Consider the following 20,482-nt stretch of genomic DNA (forward strand, 5'->3'; position numbering starts at 1 on the left):
GAAAAAGAAGTCTATAAAATAGAATCATGCCAACATGCATCAACAGCCTTGAAGATGCCCAAACCCTTTGATCCATTAATACCATGTTGGAGTCTCTATCTTAAATAAATAACCCTCACATAGCCCAAAAGTTTCAAACAAATAGTTGTTAACAATAAAACCACTGCATGGAAAATACAAAAAGAATTGGAAATGGTTCATGTGTCCAAATGTAGGACACATATTGGCTCATGTGTCCAATTAAGTAAACTAGCATGTATCCGCAAGTGTACCTGTGATACTCAGGACTCAAAATACGTGTATGTTGATACTTATTCCAGTTTTGTTTTTCAAGAGACAAACTGGGATAACCTAAATATTCACATATAGAAGTATGGTTAAAAAAAAAGTGTGGTCCATCCATACAATAGAATAATAGGCAACTGTTAAGAGTAATAAGGTCAATATATATGTATAAACATGGAAAAATATTCATGTGAATAAATTCCATTGGGGACTTCCCTGGCGGTCCAGTGGTTAAGACTCCACGCTTCCACTGCAGGGGGCAAGGGTTCTATCCCTGGCTGGGGAATTAAGATCCTGCATGCCACGCTGCGTGGCCAAAAAAAAAAAAAAAACAAAGAACCAGAAACATGCAGAATAATGTTTGCACAAATATCTGGGTCCAAGGTGGGGGTGGGGAAGCAGCCAGGTTGTCACATAAAATTAACTATCACGCAGTCTAACCAGGAATGACCATGCTCATTAGAGTAAAGCCCAGGCATTCTTCTCTAAATGAGGCCTCAGGCTCTTAGGCCAAGCCTACTGGCTGAAATCCATAAACCAACCTGGCTCAGAATCCTAACAACCATTGTTGTCTGGTTTTACAAACCTGGGCAGGTGAGAAACGAGGGAAGAAGGTAAAGAGTGAGGACCCGCTAGAGGCAGATGCCAGAACAGTGAGAACAGACGGCTCACAGCCTGACAGTGAGGAGGAGAGAGAAGATCTATAAAACCTCATCTGTCCCAGCTCACCCTTCCCCCTCCCCACATCCTCAAGTCCGTGCTCTAGTAGGTCTGTGTCTTTATTCCCGTCTTACCCCTAGGTTCTTCATGACATTTTTTTTAAAGATTCCATATATATGTGTTAGCATACGGTATTTGTTTTTCTTTTTCTGACTTACTTCACTCTGTATGACAGACTCTAGGTCCATCCACCTCACTACAAATAACTCAATTTCGTTTCTTTTTATGGCTGAGTAATATTCCATTGTATATATGTGCCACATCTTCTTTATCCATTCATCTGTTGATGGACACTTAGGTTGCTTCCGTGTCCTAGCTGTGGGATAGGGAGGGTGGGAGGGAGGGAGACGCGAGAGGGAAGAGATATGGGAACATAGGTATATGTATAACTGATTCACTTTGTTATAAAGCAGAAACTAACGCACCATTGTAAAGCAATTATACTCCAATAAAGATGTTAAAAAAAAAAAAGAAAACAGCTCATCTGCCTAGGGCCTCTGAGTGTTAGGACAAACTGTTCTGCTTGCTTCCTGCAGTGAGGCTATATAATACAGGCCAGCACAGCAACTGATGTTCTTAGTAATATACCTAAGTCTCTAAATTACAGCACATTTGGATTAGCTGTTACAAGGGGTAGGATGGAAGAAAAGGGGCAGTTTTTAAAGGGTTGGGAAGGGGGCATAATAGTCACTAGCTGACATGCTGCCCAGCAGCACACTCCCCTATGGTCACCAGAGCGTTATGCTCTAGGGGTACCCCCTATGTGGGTTGCACGGGCCCTTCTGTTGTGGAAGAGCCAGTTACTATGGGCATGCTGGTAGGCAAGGCTGGCCCTTGGCCCAGGTGTCTGCCAGGCCATGACTTGTGTGGAAGCTGCCAGTCTGCTAGTGGGCAGGGCTGAGCCCCTGGCATGACTAGCTGCACAGCCCAGGGAGTCCTGGGGCTGGTGCCAGCCTGCTGGTGGAAGTGGCTGGGTTCTGGGTTGACTGGCTGTGGGGTCCACAGTGTCCTTGGACTAATGCTGGAGCACTGATGGGTGGGTAAGTCCCCCTGTCGCTAATAGGCTATAGAGGGAGGATTCCAAAATGCTTCTAGCCAGCACCAGTGTCCTTATGGTAGAACGAGCTACCCCCAAACAGCTGCCACCCGTGTCTGTGTCCCCAGGGGGGTCCCACTTGCCTCCTGCCTCTCTGGGAGGCTCTCCAAGATAAGCAAGTAGGTCTGACTGCTTTCAAATTAGTCTGGGTTGGGACTCAAAGCACAGGAGATTTTGTGTGCACTCTTTAAGAGTGGAGCTCCTGTTTCCTACAACCTTTTAGCTCTCCTGTATGCAAGCCCCACTGGCCTTTAAAGCCAGCCACCCTGGGGGCTGACTTTCCCGGTATAAGACCCCCAGGCTGAGGAACCTGATGTGGAGCTAAGACTCCTCACTCCTTGAGGAGAATCTCTGCAATTGTTTTTATCCTCCTGCTTGTGGGTTGCCTACTCGAGGGGGAAGGTCTGGACCATACCACTTCTCCACCCCTCCTACCCATCTCATTGTGGTTCCGTCTTTATATCTCTAGTCGTAGAGGATCTTTCTCTTTGAGTCTTCCGGTCATTCTCATCAGTAGTTGCTGTGTAAATAGTTGCAATTTGCGTGTACCTGTGGGAGGAGGTGAGCTCGGTCTTCCTACTCCACCGTGTTGGCCACACATAGCAGAGCTTTAATTTATGTATGCCAATGAATTCCTTTTTCTGATCAAACCAATTTGAACTGATTTTGTTATTTGCAATGAAATGATACGTGGCTGATGTAAGAGGTGACACCTGAATAGAATCTTTTTTAAAAAATAAATTTATTTATTTTATTTATTTATCTTTGGCTGTGTTGGGTCTTTGTTGCTGCGCGCAGGCTTTCTCTAGTTGTGGCGAGAGGGGGCTACTCTTCGTTGCGGTGCGCAGGCTTCTCATTGTGGTGGCTTCTCTTGTTGCGGAGCACGGGCTCTAGGCACGTGGGCTTCAGTAGTTGTGGCGTATGGGCTTGGTTGCTCCATGGCATGTGGGATCTTCTCGGACCAGGGCTCAAACCTGTGTCCCCTGCATTGGCAGACAGATTCTTAACCACCGCACCACAACGGAAGTCCCTAAATTTTTTATTGAAGTATAGTTGATTAAAAGAATTTTTTTTTTTGGCTGCGCTATGCGCCTTGCAGGATCTTAGTTCCCCGACCAGGGACCGAACCCGGGGTCCTGGCAGTGAGAGTGCTGAGCCCTAACCACTGGACAACCAGGGAATTCCCTAAAAGAATCTTGAAAGAGTAGAATTTTGACTAGAAAAAAATGAGTTGAAGTGTATTCCAACAACGATATTAACAATATCAATGACAGAAAAAGTGTATCAAGCACTTAGTATGCTCCAGAAACTCTGCCTAGAGGATCATTTACTCCTCACAAAACCCATATGAGGTAAGCTGGGACGAAGTGAGAGAGTGGCATGGACATATATACACTACCAAATGTAAAATAGATAGCTAGTGGGAAGCAGCCACATAGCACAGGGAGATCAGCTTGGGGCTTTGTGACCACCTAGAGGGGTGGGGTACGGAGGGTGGGAGGGAGATGCAAGAGGGAGGAGATATGGGGATATACGTATATGTATAGCTGACTCACTTTGTTATAAAGCAGAAACTAACACACCACTGTAAAGCAATTATACTCCAATAAACATGTTTAAAAAAACCCCCAAAAAACCATATGAGATTGGTGCTGTGATTATCTCTATTTATTTATTTATATTATTTTATTTTATTTTATTTGGCCACAGCAATGGCTTGCAGGATCTTAGTTCCACAACCAGGGATTGAACCCGGGCCACATCCATAGTGAAATCGCCGAGTCCTAACCACTGGACCGCCAGGAAGCTCCTTTTAGATGAAGAATCAGAAGCTCAGAAAGATTAAGTGACATGCCGAAGGTCACACAGCTGAGAAGTGTACTGAACAGGTCAGCCTGCTGCTCAGGAATATGCTGTTCTTGTGGTGCTTGTCTGCCCCCTCTTACCTTCCAGGCAGACAGCTGAAAATAAGAGTGTATGGGCTAAAAGAGTACGGTCAGGGAGAGTGGAAACACTGAGCTGCACAGCTGCATGTGGCAGGCAATGAGGCTCAGAGTTTGCTGGTCCCAGTGGTGGACAAGGTGTACATGCAGCCATAACTACCAGGAAGTGGCACCCATGCAGCTCTGACATTACTCACCATCACTGCCCAGGTTCAAAACAGGGTTATCTTGCCAAGATAGTCATCATCCATTTATTTCTCATGCAACAGCCATTTGTGTCTATGCGTTAAGCCCCCTGCTTGATGGGCAAGACAGTCAAAGTAACTGCCCTCACAAACCTTACATTTGAATTGGGAGAGACAACATGAAACCAATAGTTACATCTGTAAACATATGATAACCAACTGTGCAAAGGGCTACAATGATCATGATCTGAGTGCTATAAGAAGAGTGAGGAAGACCTAGTTGAGCTCTGAGGAATGTGTGCAAGTGTGTAGGGTAAGGTCTCTCCCTGGACGTATGAGTTAAGCAGAGGCCTTGATATTCAAATGAGCAGATACACTGTAAATAGAAGGAACCAAAAATGCAAAGAGGGAAATGGATTTTCATGTTTAAGGAACATGTTTAAGGAAGACAGTGACTGCAAAGTTAGTGGGTGAGAAGCAGGCTGTATCTTGCAGGGCCTAAAGGCCAACATTAGGACTTCTGATCCTCATTTACTCATTCCTTCCTTGAACATTTCCTGAGAATTTCCTGCTGGACCAGGCCATGGGCAGTGAATAGGGATACAGTGATTAATAATGATGATAATAATAATGGCCAATATTCATTGAGTACTTACCATTTGCTATTAGAACTATTGTTTTAAGCACTTTTTCATTCCAGTACACTTTATTATTTTTTTTTAATTTATTGGAGTAGAGTTGCTTTACAATGTTGTGTTAGTTTCTGCTGTACAGCAAAGTGAATCAGTTATACATATACATATATCCACTCTTTTTTAGATTTCCTTCCCATTTAGGTCACCACAGAGCATTGAATAGAGTTCCCTATGCTATACAGTAGGCTCTCATTAGTTGTCTATTTTATATATAGTAGTGTATATATGTCAATCCCAATCTCCCAATTCATCTCACCCACCCCCCCCTTGGGGGAAAAACATAAGTTGGTGTTCTACATCTGTGACTCTATTTCTGCTATGCAAATAAGTTCATCTGTACCATTTTTGTTTTAAGCACTTTGATGCACCAACTCATTTAAGCCTCCCAGCAACTCTATGACCAAGATACTACTATTGTTTTTGTTTGACAGATAGGGAAATTGAGGCATGGAGAAACTAAGTAATTTTCAAGATCATACAACAAGCAAGTGGTAGCAGTCTGACTCCAGAACTCCTAGGCACTTATATTCTTAACTGCCTCTTATCTAAGATTAGAGGACAGTTGTCCTGGTCATTTTAGCCACCCAAACAATGCTTCAGATGTAGGCATCTAGTTAAGAGAATTTCCCAAACTTGGCATGTCATAAGAACTCCCGGAGGAGTTAGAAACAGAAGCTTCTCCTGGAGATTTAGACTCAGTAGGTCCACCCTGGGTTTTGTATTTTTAGCAAGTTTGACAAATGCTAGCTTAGTAGTTCAGTTCAATGGCTTTTTGCTGGACAGATTCCAGTTTGGGTGGGTGGCTGCTTCACTACTTTCCTGGATGTGTGTCACCTTGTACATACAATGTCACCTCTCTGGGCATCAGTTTCCCCTTCTGATAAATGAAGCTAATGATAGTACCATCTTCTAAGGCTGTTAAGTGGATTAAGTGAGCTGGTGCAAAGTGCTCAGAGCAATGCCTGATGCTTAGGGAGCAATGATGACAGTAACATGGCACCAAGCAAGGGCTCCTGTGCCCGTGGCACAGAAAGCCACACTCTGACATCAGGTGTTTGCAGCAAAGTCAGGGTTTATTTGTAGGGTGCCAACCAAGGAACTCATACCCAGAAGACCCGAACTAGCCAATGGTTTTCAGGCAAGGGATTTTAAAGACAGTATTAGGGGAGAGGGTCATAGGATGTGTGATCAGCTCGTGGACTTTCTTCTGATTGGTTGGTGGGGAGGTAACGGGGTGATGTTTCTGGAATTTCAAGCTTCTGGTTCCAACCAGTTTGGAGTCAAGGCTTGTGGTCAGCTTGTAGTTACCACCCTCCACCTGGGTGGGGAGTCTTGATATCCATCAGATTGTTATCTACATCCTTTCAGAAGGAACTAGGAGTTCTGTGACACTATTGTCTTAATCATCAACTGCTTGAGCCTGCTCTTTGGAACTCAGGAAAGGCATAGGAATCTAAAGCCTTTTTTTCTACAAACAAGAAACAGGGGAGGGTTTCCGTGGTGGCACAGTGGTTAAGAATCTGCCTGCCAGTGCAGGGGATAGGGGTTCAAGGCCTGGTCCAGGAAGATCCCACATGCCACGGAGCAACTAACCTCATGCGCCACAACTACTGAGGAAGCCTGCGCTCTAGAGCTCGTGAGCCACAACTACTGAAACCCGCGTGCCTAGAGCCCGTGCTCCGCAACAAGAGAAGCCACTGCAATGAGAAGCCCAATGCAGCCAAGTAAATAAAGAAAGAAATAATAAAAATTTAAAAAATGTTAAAAAAAAAATAGCAACAGGGGACACAGTGGGGCTTTTGTACCCGGGAAGGCCCTACAGTGTCTTGCTTGGTTTCAATCTCCCATTTTCTTTGACAGTCCTCAATCCTGAGGGGTACAGGCGCCAGACAAGAAAGAGAATAAAATTTGGCATAGTGAGATTAATCATATTTCAGTAAGGGAGCTCAGTTTTAGGGGGACTTGGTTTGAAATAGAATGATGGTGATGATGACTAGGAAACTGAAGATGCCTCAGAACTGTGACAGAGATCACACCTGGTGGTTCGGAGGACTGTCCTGTCGAGTCCTCCAAGGACAGGGCCGGGTCCTTTGGACCGTAAGGTACGATTCCCAGATAAAATACAGGTCCCCACTTAAATTATTTCAGATAAACGACAAAAAATTTAGCACAAGCATCTCCCAAATTGCATAGCACATACTTATCATTTATTGCTTATCTGAAATTCCAATTTAACTAGGCGTCCTGTATTCTTATTTGTTAAACCTGCAGACCCCACTTTTAGGGAATGGCTGCCCCCCCAAATCTTGAGTCCAAAGGCACTCACTCTGCTCACGCAGGCGCCAGGCAAGTTGGTTCCCTCGCCAGGAGCCCCAGTCGATCCCAGAGGGGCCTCTCACGCTTCCGCCCCGTTCAGGCAGCACTAGTGGCGTCCCGAGCGACCGAGCCCCGCGCGCCCGCCGGCCCCGCTCCGCCCCGAGCAGAGGGCGCAGCCCCCAGTCGGGCAGGTCCCAAGCAGAAGTTGGGCCGTAAGGAGTCGCGCCGCTCCCTCCTACGCAGTGGACTCCTTCGAGGCGGAAAACTTGCTTGCCATGTCGGCTGCGGAAGCGGAAGGTGTTTTCCACAGAGCTCGGGGCAGGACCCTGGACGCGTTTTCCTCAGGTACTGCCTGCCCTTCGCCTGGGAAGGGGTTGGTTTCGGGGCGGCGGAACCTTCGGCGGGAACGTTCGGTCGGGATGTGCGCCTCCAGCCGGACCCCAGCGGGGGCTGCACCCGGGGGCTGCACCCGGAGGCTGGGGACCGCAACAGAGGCCGCACCGCCCGCACTTGGGGCTTCTAGGGGCGCTTTTGAAAGAAGAGTGTCTGGGCAAGGGGTACGGTCGTGGAGCCTCGCTGGCCATGACCAAGGTTCCTGAGAGAAGATAGAGTGAGGCAGCAAAGCATAGTTAATAGCGTGGGCGCTGTACTTAGACTTGGTTTCCAAGCCCTGCCTTGGACACGTTGCTCAGCGAGTACTGGTCTCAGTTTCCTCATCCGTAAAAGGGGAATAATCGCAGCGAGGTTGTGTGTGGCACAGGATAAGCGCTGGGTGCACGTGAGATGTGGTTATTTTTATTATGGGCATTCACCACGATGTAGTTTATACTCCATAATCATGGTTACCTTCTATAATATGAGTCATCCACCAAAATGTTAGCAGTGCCCGTCAGAACTGGAGAGGGGAGGCAGAAGAGCCGTGTGGGGTTAAGTGCTTGGATTTTGGTTTTAGATAATCTGCCTCGCTGTGAAAATGGGTTTGTTAATACTTACCGCATAGGGGAGGGTTAGCAGATTAAAAGGATTTCTGTAACCAAGTGCCTGACAGGCTAGGTGCTAAGTGAATGTTAGCCGTAGAGCTATAAAAGGGACCATTGCTGCCCGTTTTATTGGTCCTCCCTGCGTCTTTTTTTTTTTTTTTTAACATCTTTATTGGGGTATAATTGCTTTACAATGGTGTGTTAGTTTCTGCTTTATAGCAAAGTGAATCAGTTATACATAAACCTATGTTCCCATATCTCTTCCCTCTTCGTCTCCCTTCCTCCCACCCTCCCTATCCCACCCCTCCAGGCGGTCACAAAGCACCGAGCCGGTATCCCTGTGCCATGTGGCTGCTTCTCACTGGCTATCTACCTTACGTTTGTTAGTATATATATGTCCATGTCTGTCTCTCGCCCTATCACAGCTCACCCTTCCCCCTCCCCATATCCTCAAGTCCGTTCTCCAGTAGGTCTGTGTCCTTATTCCTGTTTTACCCCTAGGTTCTTCATAACATTTTTTTTCTTAAATTCCATATATATGTGTTAGCATACGGTATTTGTCTTTCTCTTTCTGACTTCACTCTGTATGACTGACTCTAGGTCTATCCACCTCATTACAAATAGCTCAATTTCGTTTCTTCTTATGGCTGAGTAATATTCCATTGTACATATGTGCCACATCTTCTTTATCCATTCATCTGACGATGGGCACTTAGGTTGTCTCCATCTCTGGGCTATTGTAAATAGAGCTGCAATGAACATTTTGGTACATGACTCTTTTTGAATTTTGGTTTTCTCAGGGTATATGCCCAGTAGGGGGATTGCTGGGTCATATGGTAGTTCTATTTTTAGTTTTTTAAGGAACCTCCATCTCCATAGTGGCTGAACCAATTCACACTCCCTGCGTCTTTTGCTGCGTGGTCAAATTCCAGTTTTTGTCACCCTGGGCAGTCACGCCAGACACACTGTGTGATCTGGCTTGTACTCACCTTTCTTGCTTCATGCTCACCATTCTTCCCCTTGCCCAGTTCTCCTGCTTCACTGGTTTTCTTAACTCCAATTTTAAAGGTCCAAGTCCTTTATTTCCGTAGGGCTTTTGTGCTTGCTCTTTGCTCGCCTAGCTAATAGCACTTTCTCAACCTTCACACTTTATTTAAAGTTCAGTCCTTTCTCAGACAGATTTTCCCTGGCTACCCTTACTAAAGTGGGTTTCTCCTGTAACTCCTTTCCGAAAGCCTTATTCTTTTTTTTCTTTGCAGCTGTTGCTGGGGGGTGGCAAGGTTCTGGAAGAGCATGTAAGGCCAGAAATCTAGCTGAGGTGGATTTTAGAAAATACAGTCTGTTGTGGTGACCATTCTCTAAATATTTTAATATGCCTTTTTCAACCTGTTTTCGAACCCAAGCTTGTGCGCCCCATGCACAGTGAGGCCAAACAAACAAAATATCAGAGTTTGGAGCAGAGAAAGGTTTATTGCAGGGCCAAGCTAGGAGAACAGGTAACTCGTACTCAAAAGACCCAAGCTCTCCCTGTAGTTTTCAGGGAAGAGGTTTTTGTTTTTGTTTTTGCCACGCTACGTGGCTTGTGGGATCTTAGTTCCCGAGCCAGGGATTGAACCCGGGCCCTGACAGTGAAAGCACAGGGTCCTAACCACTGGACCACCAGGGAAATCCCAAATGGAGAAGCAGGGAAGAGTTTTTAAAGGCAGCATTTGGGGTGACAGCTGCAGGGTGAATGACTTTCTTCTGATTGGTTGCTGGTGAGGTAACAGGATGGTGGTCCAGGAATCAAAAGCATCAGCCTTCTGGTTCTGACCAGTCTGGGGTCTCAGCAGGTACTTACCATCCTTCACCTGGGTGGGGGCCTGCAGAACTTGAAGACTGTATCAGATTGTTAGGCACATCTCTTGAGGGAACTATAAGGCTAAGGAATTAAGACTTTTTTTTTTTTTTTTTTTTTTTTTTTGCCGTACGCGGGCCTCTCACTGTTGTGGCCTCTCCCGTTGCGGAGCACAGGCTCCGGACGCGCAGGCTCAGTGGCCATGGCTCACGGGCCCAGCTGCTCCATGGCATGTGGGATCTTCCCGGACCGGGGCACAAACCCGTGTCCCCTGCATCGGCAGGCGGACTCTCAACCACTGCGCCACCGAGGAAGCCCTCTTTTTTTTTTTTAACATGTTTATTGGAGTATAATTGCTTTACAGTGGTGTGTTAGTTTCTGCTTTATAACAAAGTGAGTCAGCTATACATATACGTATATCCCCATATCTCCTCCCTCTTGCGTCTCCCTCCCACCCTCCCTATCCCACCCCTCTAGGTGGTCACAAAGCCCCAAGCTGATCTCCCTGTGCTATGTGGCTGCTTCCCACTAGCCATGAGTTTTACATTTGGTAGTGTATATATGTTAATGCCACTGTCTCACTTCTTCCCAGCTTACCCTTCCCCCTCCCCACGTCCTCACATTCATTCTCTACGTCTGCATCTTTATTCCTGTCCTGCCCCTAGGTTCTTGAGAACCAAATTTTTTTTTAAGATTCCATATATATATGTGTTAGCATACGGTATTTGTTTTTCTCTTTCTGACTTACTTCACTCTGTATGACAGACTCTCGGTCCATCCACCTCACTACAAATAACTCAATTTCATTTCTTTTTATGGCTGAGTAATATTCCATTGTATATATGTGCCACATCTTCTTTATCCATTCATCTGTCGATGGACACTTAGGTTGCTTCCATGTCCTGGCTATTGTAAATAGAGCTGCAATGAACATTGTGGTACATGACTCTTTTTGAATTATGGTTTTCTCAGGGTATATGCCCAGTAGTGGGATTGCTGGGTCATATGGTAGTTCTATTTTTAGTTTTTTAAGGAACCTCCATACTGTTCTCCATAGTGGCTGTATCAATTTACATTCCCACCAACAGTGCAAGAGGGTTCCCTTTTCTCCACACCCTCTCCAACATTTATTGTTTGTAGAGTTTTTGATGATGGCCATTCTGACCAGTGTGAGATGATACCTCATTGTAGTTTTGATTGGCATTTCTCTAATGATTAGTGATGTTGAACATTCTTTCATGTGTTTGTTGGTTATCTGTATACCTTCTTTAGAGAAATGTCTATTTAGGTCTTCTGCCCATTTGTGGGTTGGGTTGTTTGTTTTTTGATATTGAGCTGCATGAGCTGCTTGTAAGTTTTGGAGATTAATGCTTTGTCAGTTGCTTCATTTGCATATATTTGCTCCCATTCTGAGGGTTGTTTTTCATCTTGTTTATGGTTTCATGCAAAGCTTTTCATTAGGTCCCATTTGTTTATTTTTGTTTTAATTCCATTTTTCTAGGAAGTAGATCAAAAAGGATCTTGCTGTGATTTATGTCTGAGTGTTCTGCCTATGTTTTCCTCTAAGAGTTTTATAGTGTCTGGCCTTACATTTAGGTCTTTAATCCATTTTGAGTTTATTTTGTGTAGTGTTAGGGAGTATTCTAATTTCATTCTTTTACATGTAGCTGTCCAGTTAGGAACTAAGACTCTTTTATCACTGAACTATTGTTTCTTGACTCCTTTTCCTTTGTTTCTGCATTTCCTCCCTTCCCTGATTAGTAACTCCTTGAATCTGCCCTTTGGAACTCAGGGAAGGTCTAGGATACTAAAGCATTTTTCTGCAAACAAGAAATGGGAGATGTGGAAGGGCTTTTGTGCCCTGGCGGGCCCCATAGGGTCCCACTCAATTTCAAACCAATGTGAGGTTTTAGGGATTTATCCATATTGGTCTAAGTAGCGCTAGTCTGCTCATTTTCCTGCTGGGCAGTAGCCATTGTGTCAGCATATATTGTTACATTCTGTTGCTGGATATGCTGAGAATCTTCTTGCCTCTCTATATCCACTCTCTCCCTGCTCCGCCATGCCCCAGGAGGTTGACATCTTTGGGCTTCATCCGGGGGGCTCCTTGCCCTCTGGCCTGCTGTTGGGTTCAGCCAGTGGGGAGTCCTGACTGGAGATTAGAAGGTGGGGAAAACAATTGTCAGGGTGTTTATTCCCCTGGTTTAGTCCCTGTGGGGTTGCCTCAACCTGACTGTATTCCTTACTTGAAATTCACTGCTTCTTTCAAGGTAGGCTTTCTGCTGGAACTCTCTTTTCAGATTTGGGTAACCACTTTCTCCCTCCTTTCAGATGTAGTTCTGCTTTTCTGTGTTGGACTACTAAACAGTCCTTTGATGTTTTTCGATACTCAACTCATTCCAAGTAATTAAACGCTCCTTTAATCATCCTCATTTGAGTATGCCAGCTATTTCCTGCTAGGATCCTGATATGATGGACATTCAGTTATTTCTGTTTTTCGGTCTTGGTAACGGTGCTGTTATGAACATTCTGGTACAAACCTTCTTGTGGATACAGGGAAAAATTTCTCCAGGGCATATACCCAGAGGAGTGAAATTCTGAGTTGTAGGGTATGATCTTTCCCAGCTTTCCTAGATCTTGTCAAATCGCCTTCCAGAATGTTTACATCAACTTATTCTCCCACTAGCAGGGTATGAGAGTTCCTTGTGACTCTGCACTGTCTCTTTTCAGTTCAGGAAGTATTTACTGTGTTCCTGTTGCGTTCTCTAGTATCTTCTGATGAGTAAAAAAAAGTCAAGGGGAAGGCAAGGGCTCATAATCTAAGCACAGAGCTGTGGCACAAAAAATAATTCTTGGCAACTGGTGGGCTCTGTAGGCCACTGCAGTGGGAATCGGGATTTTTTTTCTAAGCTTTTTTTTCTTAATTATTTATTTTATTTTATTTATTTTTGGCTGTGTTGGGTCTTCATTGCTGCACGCGGGCTTTCTCTAGTTGCTGCAAGCAGGGGCTACTCTTTGTTGCCGTGCGCGGACTTCTCATTGCGGTGGTTTCTCTTGTTGCGGAGCACGGGCTCTAGGCACGTGGGCTTCAGTAGTTGTGGCTCGCGGGCTCTAGAGTGCAGGCTCAGTAGCTGTGGCACACCGGCTTAGTTGCTCTGCGGCATGTGGGATGTTCCTGGACCAGGGCTCGAACCCATGTCCCCTGCATTGGCAGGCGGATTCTTAACCACTGCACCACTAGGGAAGCCTGGGAATCGGGATTTTAAGCATTGGTCCTGGGTGATGGTGAGACTGTTAATTGAAATCAGGGAGTAAGGAGTAGGGCCAGGTTTGATGGGATTAATTTGGGAAATGGTGGCTTTGAGGTGCGGTCAGGAAATCTGAGGCAACTTGCAGGGTGCGGCACATAGCTGGGGATGGAGGTGTGGGTGCCATCCACAGAGAGGCAAGTAGATATCGCTGTAGGATTCGGTGGTGTGGAGTGGTGGACGGGGTGTGTGTGTGTGTGTTACCTTAGGATGTGCCATCGTTTAGGGGGTCAGAAGAAGGAAGAGACACACTGAAGGTCTCAGAGCAGGAAACAACCAGAAATTTTGGAAGATAAATCCAGGAGCCAGCCTTGGTACCAAAGTTGGGGAGGAGGGCTTAAGGCAGGGTGGTCCACAGGCTCAGATGCTGCAGACATCTAGGTGAGTGTTAGCTGAGCAGAGGATGGCAGGTTTGTTATGTCACCTTCAGGACAGTTTCAGTGCAGTTGTAGGAGGAAGCCTGGTGCATGGCTTTTGAGGAATGGTGGAGATTGAGGATGCGCAGTCAGCGAAGGCACGATTCTGTTTGGAGCCGTTTGGTGATCCAGGGTAGACATAGGGTAGTAGCAGTTTGAAGGAGGAGCAATGCTGAAGGAGGGCGGAAGGGTTTGCAGTAGTACTAATGGTGATAAGAACAGCAGGAGCATCTAACGTTTATCAGGTGTTTACGGCGTGCCAGGCACTATACTCTGTGCTATATGTGGATTATCTCATGTAATCTTCAAAGTAGTCCTGCTGAGCTAGCTATTAGGGTTACCCTCTTTTTACAGTGGGAGAAAATCAATCTTAGGAAGGCTAGGCAGCTTGCCCAAGGTGACATGATTGGTCTGAGATGGATCTGGGGTTGAAAAATGCAAAAGGTAGGATAATTGTTGGAGAGCAATATCTGAGGAGATGGGAAAAGCTGGCATTGAGGGCTCAGAAGAGGGGTTGGCTCTGGGAACAAATTTCTTCTTCGACCATCTCTCCCTTCTTCTAACTGTTTTTCTGTCTATCCATCTATCTACCAGACTGTCCATCCACCAGTCTGTCCATCATATGTCCATCTTTTCATCTGTCCATCCATTTGTCTATTGGTTCATCCATTTGCCCACTCATCAAATGTACTAAGCACCTCCCTTGTCCCAGGCATTGTGCTGGATCCCAGAGTACAGTGATGAGTGAAAACCAGATGTGATTCCTCACCTCTGGCATGTAGCTACTTGGAGAGCCTAACATTAACCTGCCTGTCACACAAACCATCATAAATCCCAGCTGTGGCAAGTGTCAGGGAAGTGAGGAATGTCACTTGTCAGGAAGTGAGGGGCATCTTAATAAGGCCCTGCAGGGAGGGCTCCCCTGGGGAAGGGGTGTGTCATCTGATTGCTGAAGGATGAGTAGGAGGTACCTGGGCTCTGAAGGGAGGGGGAGGACCGTTGTAGACCACAGGTGGAGCAAGTGTGAAAGTCTGACATGGTGGGACTTAGAAAGGGAAGGGTGAGGGGAGAAAGAAGCCCCTGAGTCTGGAGCTGGGTGGTGCAGGATGAGACTGGAGCATGGGGAAGGGGTCACTGGGGAGGTTTTGTCTTTAAGCTGCATGTGTGAGGACACAAGGACACATGATCTGATTTCCCTTTTGGAAAGGATGGTCTGGCTGCAGCAGTAACAACAGAAGAGTCTCCGCTTGCGAGGAACTTGGGGTGCAATCTGATTGGAAGCTGGAGCTCAGCAACTCGTCTTGAAGCAGCATTTCCAAGGCACACATTGTTCACTTTGAATTTGTTGACTTCCAGCAGCTGGAGGGGTGTGTGGTGGTGGTGGTGGGGCTTCTGGTGGAGGTGATGGGGGCGCTGAGGTGTGAAGCTTCCTAGCCCACTGGAGCTGCCCCAGGGCTGCCGTGGGACCAGAGAGCAAGAGAGGTGCTCACCTGGAAAAGAGTGGGGTGCGGAGGGGGTGGAGAGAGACTGAGAAGATACATTGAGATAGGAGGAGGGAAAATGACCCTGGACTTGTAGAAGTGGGGCCTGCACTTGGTCTCCTCTGTGCGTTGAGCAGCCCCAGTGGGCATGCCCAGTATGCGTCATACAGCTCAGGGCTTCTAGAGGCCCGGCCTTGGAGGGTCAGGCTCAGAACCTTCACTAGAAGTTGGGCACCTAGTCTACCCCTGAGCTGCCTCTACTGCTGTCACTGACTTACCTGGGTCCTAGTTCCCTATTCGTGTTGCTGATGACTTTGAGTGATCCTCTTGGAGGGTCCATTGCCAGTTGAGGCTCTATGGGCAGGTGGTAAGCTGGTAGAGCTGCCTCAAAGGCAGGTTTGGAAGAGAAAGGAAAGGAACCGGCTTTTTCTGTCTCTTGCCAAAATACACATTGCCTCTCAAAGAGGTTTTGGTGAACTCAAGCAACTGTGCCTCAAATCACAACCCTGATAACCCTCACACTCCCTCCTGGAAGCCCCCTCCAGAATTAAAGAGTTTGTTTCTCAAGTGAAGCTTGTCAAGTAAATGAAAGAGTGTTGTCTTACCCAGCTCAGGCTGCTCTAACAGAACACCATAGGCTGGATGGCTTAAAAACAACAGAAATATATTGCTCACATTCTGGAGGCCGGAAGTCCAAGGTCAAGGAACCTGCAGATTCACTGTCTGGTGTGAACCCTCTTCCTGGTTCATAGATGGCTGTCTTTTTTTTTTCTTTTTTTTAAGACTTTATTTTTTAGAGCAGTTTTAGGTTCATAGCAAAATTGAGTGGAAGGTACAGAGAGTTCTCATACATCCCCTGTCCACACACGTGCACAGCCTGCCCATCATCAGCATCCCCTGCCAGAGTGGTATGTTTGTTACAACTGAACATACAGTGACACAACATAATCACCCAAAGTCCACAGTTAACCTTACAGTTCACTCTTAGAGTTGTACGTTTTATGTACAATGTACATGTACTGTATAATGACATGTAACCATCATTATAGTAGATGGCTGTCTTCTTGCTGTGTCCTCCCATGGAGGAAAGCGGGAGTGAGCGCTCTAGGGTCTCTTTCATAAGGGCAATAATCCCAGTACTAAGCCCTCAGGATTTAATCACCTCCAAAGTCCCCATCTGCAAATATCATCGCATTTGGGGTTAGATTTCAATGTAAGAGTTTTGGGGGGACACAAACAGTTCATGGCAAGCACTTTAAGACCATTTCCCCCTGATAGTTTTTGAGTAACAGCATTCCCACGCACTTTGTCCAGCAGTGTTGTATGTGAAGCCTGGCTTCAGTCATTCATTTCCTGTTAACACAACCTGCTAGGCTCTGTCAACAGATGTTTATAGAAAGTAAGTTGTACGTGTCTCACCTGAGAAGGCTCACAATCCTCAGGCATGTTCATTAAAATTAAAATGTTCATTTTAATTAGGCAAATTAATAATTATATTTCCTTGACATGTATCCTAATTAAGACTACTTTCTCCTAACAAATAATTGTCTTTCTGAAAAGTTTACACCATCTATTTTGAAGAAATTCTCAAAGGGCGAAATATCAAGATAAAATATGTTTTCAAAATTACTTATCTTTAATTGTTTTCAGGTCCTAATCAGTTTTTCCAGTTCATTTTACCACTGGAATATTTTCCCCCTTAGAGAACACGGATCTTCAGTGGTTTACCTGAAATGATGATTTCCTTGGACATTTTAAACCTCCACAGCTGTTTCAGAGGAGCCAACTCTATTCACTGATGCTGAATGTTTCTTGGTCCCTTCTGGAAACCCTCTCGCAGAGGATAAGTGAAATCTCTAAAGAATAATGTACTTCATCCCTTCCAGGTCTCACCTAAGAACGTCTCTAGAAACAGTAGGCCTGGAAATGTTTGTTCAAGTCTGAAGAGGGTTGAAAATACTGTGGCGTAAAAAATTCAAACTTACCAATGAAGGAAATGAAATGAATGCTTTTAATTAATTTTTAAAATTAATTAATTAATTGATTTTTGGCTGCGTTGGCTCTTCGTTGCTGCGCACGGGCTTTCTCTAGTTGCAGCGAGTGGGAGCTACTCTTCGTTGCGGTGCACGGGCTTCTCATTGTGGTGGCTTCTCTTGTTGCGGAGCATGGGCCCTAGGCGCATGGGCTTCAGTAGTTGTGGCTTGCGGGCTCTAGAGCGCAGGCTCAGTAGTTGTGGCACGCGGGCTTAGTTGCTCTGCGGTATGTGAATTCACTAATTTCATGTTTCACTGGTTTTTAATAAATTTACAGAGTGGTACAACATCAGAATTTTAGAAGCTCTCAGTCTCCCCCAAAAAGGATACTTTGTGTCCATTTTCAGTCTCTTTATGTTTCCAATCCCAGCACAGTCAACTACTAATTTACCTCCCTGCTTTGCCTTTTCTGGACATTTCATATAAATGGAATCATATAATCTGTGGGTTTTTGTGACTGGCTTCTTTCCCTTAACATAATCTTTTTAAGATTCAGCCATGTTGCAGTGTGTATCAGCACTTTGTTCCTTTTTACTGAACAGTATTCCAGTGTATGGATTACCACATTTTGTTATCCGTTTACCCGTTGGTGAACATTTCGATATTTTTTGGACATTGACGGATATTCTCCCATTTGGACACTGGCTATCATGAATAAAGCTGTTATGAACATCCACATTATAGGTCTTTTTTTGTGTGTGTGTGGTACACGGGCCTCTCACTGTTGTGGCCTCTCCCGTTGTGGAGCACAGGCTCCGGACGCACAGGCTCAGCGGCCATGGCTCACGGGCCCAGCCGCTCCGCGGCACGTGGGATCTTCCCGGACTGGGGCACGAACCCGTGTCCCCTGCATCGGCAGGCGGACTCTCAACCACTGAGCCACCAGGGAAGCCCTAGAGGTCTTTTTGTATGGACATATGTTTCATTTCTCTTGGGTAGATACCTAGGATTGGAATTGCTGGGTCGTGTAAGTAACTGTGTTTAACATTTTAAGGAACCACCAAACTTTTCCAAAGCAGCTGTACCATTTACATTCCCAGCAGCAGTGCATACAGGTTCAAATTTCTCCATATGCTCATTCACACTTCATATTGTCTGTCGTTTTGATTATAACTAAGCAAATGTGTGTGAAGTGGAATCTCACTGTGGTTTTTCTTTTTTTAAATAAATAAATTTATTTTATTTTTGGTTGCGTTGGGTCTTTATTGATGCGCGCAGGCTTTCTCTAGTTGTGGCGAGAGGGGGCTACTCTTCGTTATGGTGCGTGGGCTTCTCACTGCAGTGTCTTCTCTTGTTGCAGAGCACGGGCTCTAGGCGCACAGGCTTAGTAGTTGTGGCTCGCGAGCTCAGTAGTTGTGGCTCGCGGGCTCTAGAGCGCAGGCTCAGTAGTTGTGGTGCACCGGCTTAGTTGCTCCGCGGCATGTGGGATCTTCCCGGACCAAGGGATCAAACCCCTGTCCCCTGCATTGGCAGGTGGATTCTTAACCACTGCACCACCAGGGAAGTCCTCATTGTGGTTTTGATTTGCATTTTCCTAATGCCTAATGATGTTGAACACCTTTTCATGTGCTTATTGGCTATTTGTAATCTTTGAAGAAATGTCTGTTCAGAAGCTTTGCCTGAGTTATTTCTGTTTATTATTGAGTTGTAAGAGTTCTTTATATGTTCTGGGTACAAGTCCCTTGTCAAATATATGATTTGAAAATATTTTCTCCCATTCTGTGGCTTGTCTTCACTTTCTTGATGATATCATTTGCAGGACCCAAGTTTTTAATTCTGATGAAGTCCCAGTTATCAACTTTTTATTATTTGTACTTTTGATGCCATATCTAAGAAATCTTTACCTAAACCCAAATTGTGAATATTTACTCCTGTGTTTTCTTTTAAGAGTATTATAGTTGGAGCTGTTACATTTAGGTCTGGGTCCATATTGAATAAATTTTTACGTATGATGTGGAGTAAGCGTCTTATTGGAAATTTTCCTTTTTTTTTTAACTACAGTAGAAGCCTGGTAGTTTGTCAATGAATAGAAAAAATTAGCTAAAGAGGGTAATCATTAAAAAATTACACATTTTTGACATTTCATTTTAATGTAAACTATAAATGTAAATTCAGTTACTGATCTTTTGAGGTCAGGCTAAGGTCATGTCTTGGAGTATGGGTTTACAGATGGGCCTGCCGGGGAGCCTTTCTTGCATAAACAACACCCATAACGAATCTTTTCCAGTTTGGGGTTTTTTCCAGTGGAGTAGTCAGTTAAAAATCACCTAGAGAGCAGTCTGAGCAAAGGATTCTTCTAGCTTTATACTTTATCATCAGATCTTTCACACTTGCCTCCCCAACACCTAATTCAATAGTATTTTGTTTTTACCAGCTTGCTTTTATTGAGTCTTCCCAAAGCATCCGTCTTTGCTTTATTAGAAAGAACCCTTTTTACATTTGTATTTCTCTGGCTTACATGTTTGATTAAATTAGGTGATTTAAAAATAAGTGCTAGCATGAACAGATTTGGGGGCACCTCCTGACAGACACTCCATGAGGGGCGGGGCAGAGGTGCGTAGAGCATGGGAAGGCCATCAGCTTGCCCTGGGCCATGGTCAGAGCCTTCGTGGAGGCATGCAGAGTGTTGATGACTCCTTCACATTGGTCTAGTGGACGTCTGTTAAGAGAGTATCTTCTTCACAGAGAGGACTAACTGACAACTTTTTATATTTGTGCAGTGTGTGATTTTTAACTTTGTCAAACCCTCCAACGAGCAAGGGGCAGTAACATGGGGCCAGGGCAACTGGAGATTCCAGAAGCCCCAGAACTGCTGCCAGCCACCTCAGGACCAAGAGAATGTGGAGTCAGACACCCAGGAAATATTTGTTGAGCGAAAAGAACGTCCAGACTCCCCCACGTAGCCTTGTTTAAAGGAAAAGAAGAAAAATCTTTGTCAAGCTAATGGCGCAGGTCCTCATTTGTAAGAAGGAGGCCGAGTGTTGGCCAGATCTGTCTTAAGGAGCAGCCAGGATGACAAGTGCATTGATTTCATCTATGTGGGGGCACTTTGGTGATTTCAGGCCCTAAACTAGTAAGTGGGAGGATCCAGAGGAGGACGCAGCTCTTCACGCTTCCTGCCCTCTGGCCCCGCCCCCAGAATACACTGGAGCAGGACGGAGCACCTCGTCTCCCCCGCCCCCCCCCC

At 45.5% G+C, this 20,482-nt stretch overlaps 1 protein-coding gene across 2 annotated transcripts in view; it reads left to right on the plus strand.

Moving 5' to 3' along the window:
• The first annotated feature begins 7,515 nt into the window (after positions 1-7,515).
• The window catches only part of CPPED1 (calcineurin like phosphoesterase domain containing 1), a 115,880-nt gene continuing 102,913 nt past the window's right edge, over positions 7,516-20,482 (plus strand). For both annotated transcript variants that reach the window (XM_007462813.1, XM_007462814.1), the window contains exon 1: positions 7,516-7,585. In XM_007462813.1, coding sequence (XP_007462875.1) covers positions 7,516-7,585 — 70 coding nt within the window. The remainder of the gene's footprint in view (positions 7,586-20,482) is intronic.

Source organism: Lipotes vexillifer, unplaced genomic scaffold (assembly GCF_000442215.2).
Source record: "Lipotes vexillifer unplaced genomic scaffold, Lipotes_vexillifer_v1.1 scaffold306, whole genome shotgun sequence".
Taxonomy (NCBI): domain Eukaryota; kingdom Metazoa; phylum Chordata; class Mammalia; order Artiodactyla; family Lipotidae; genus Lipotes; species Lipotes vexillifer.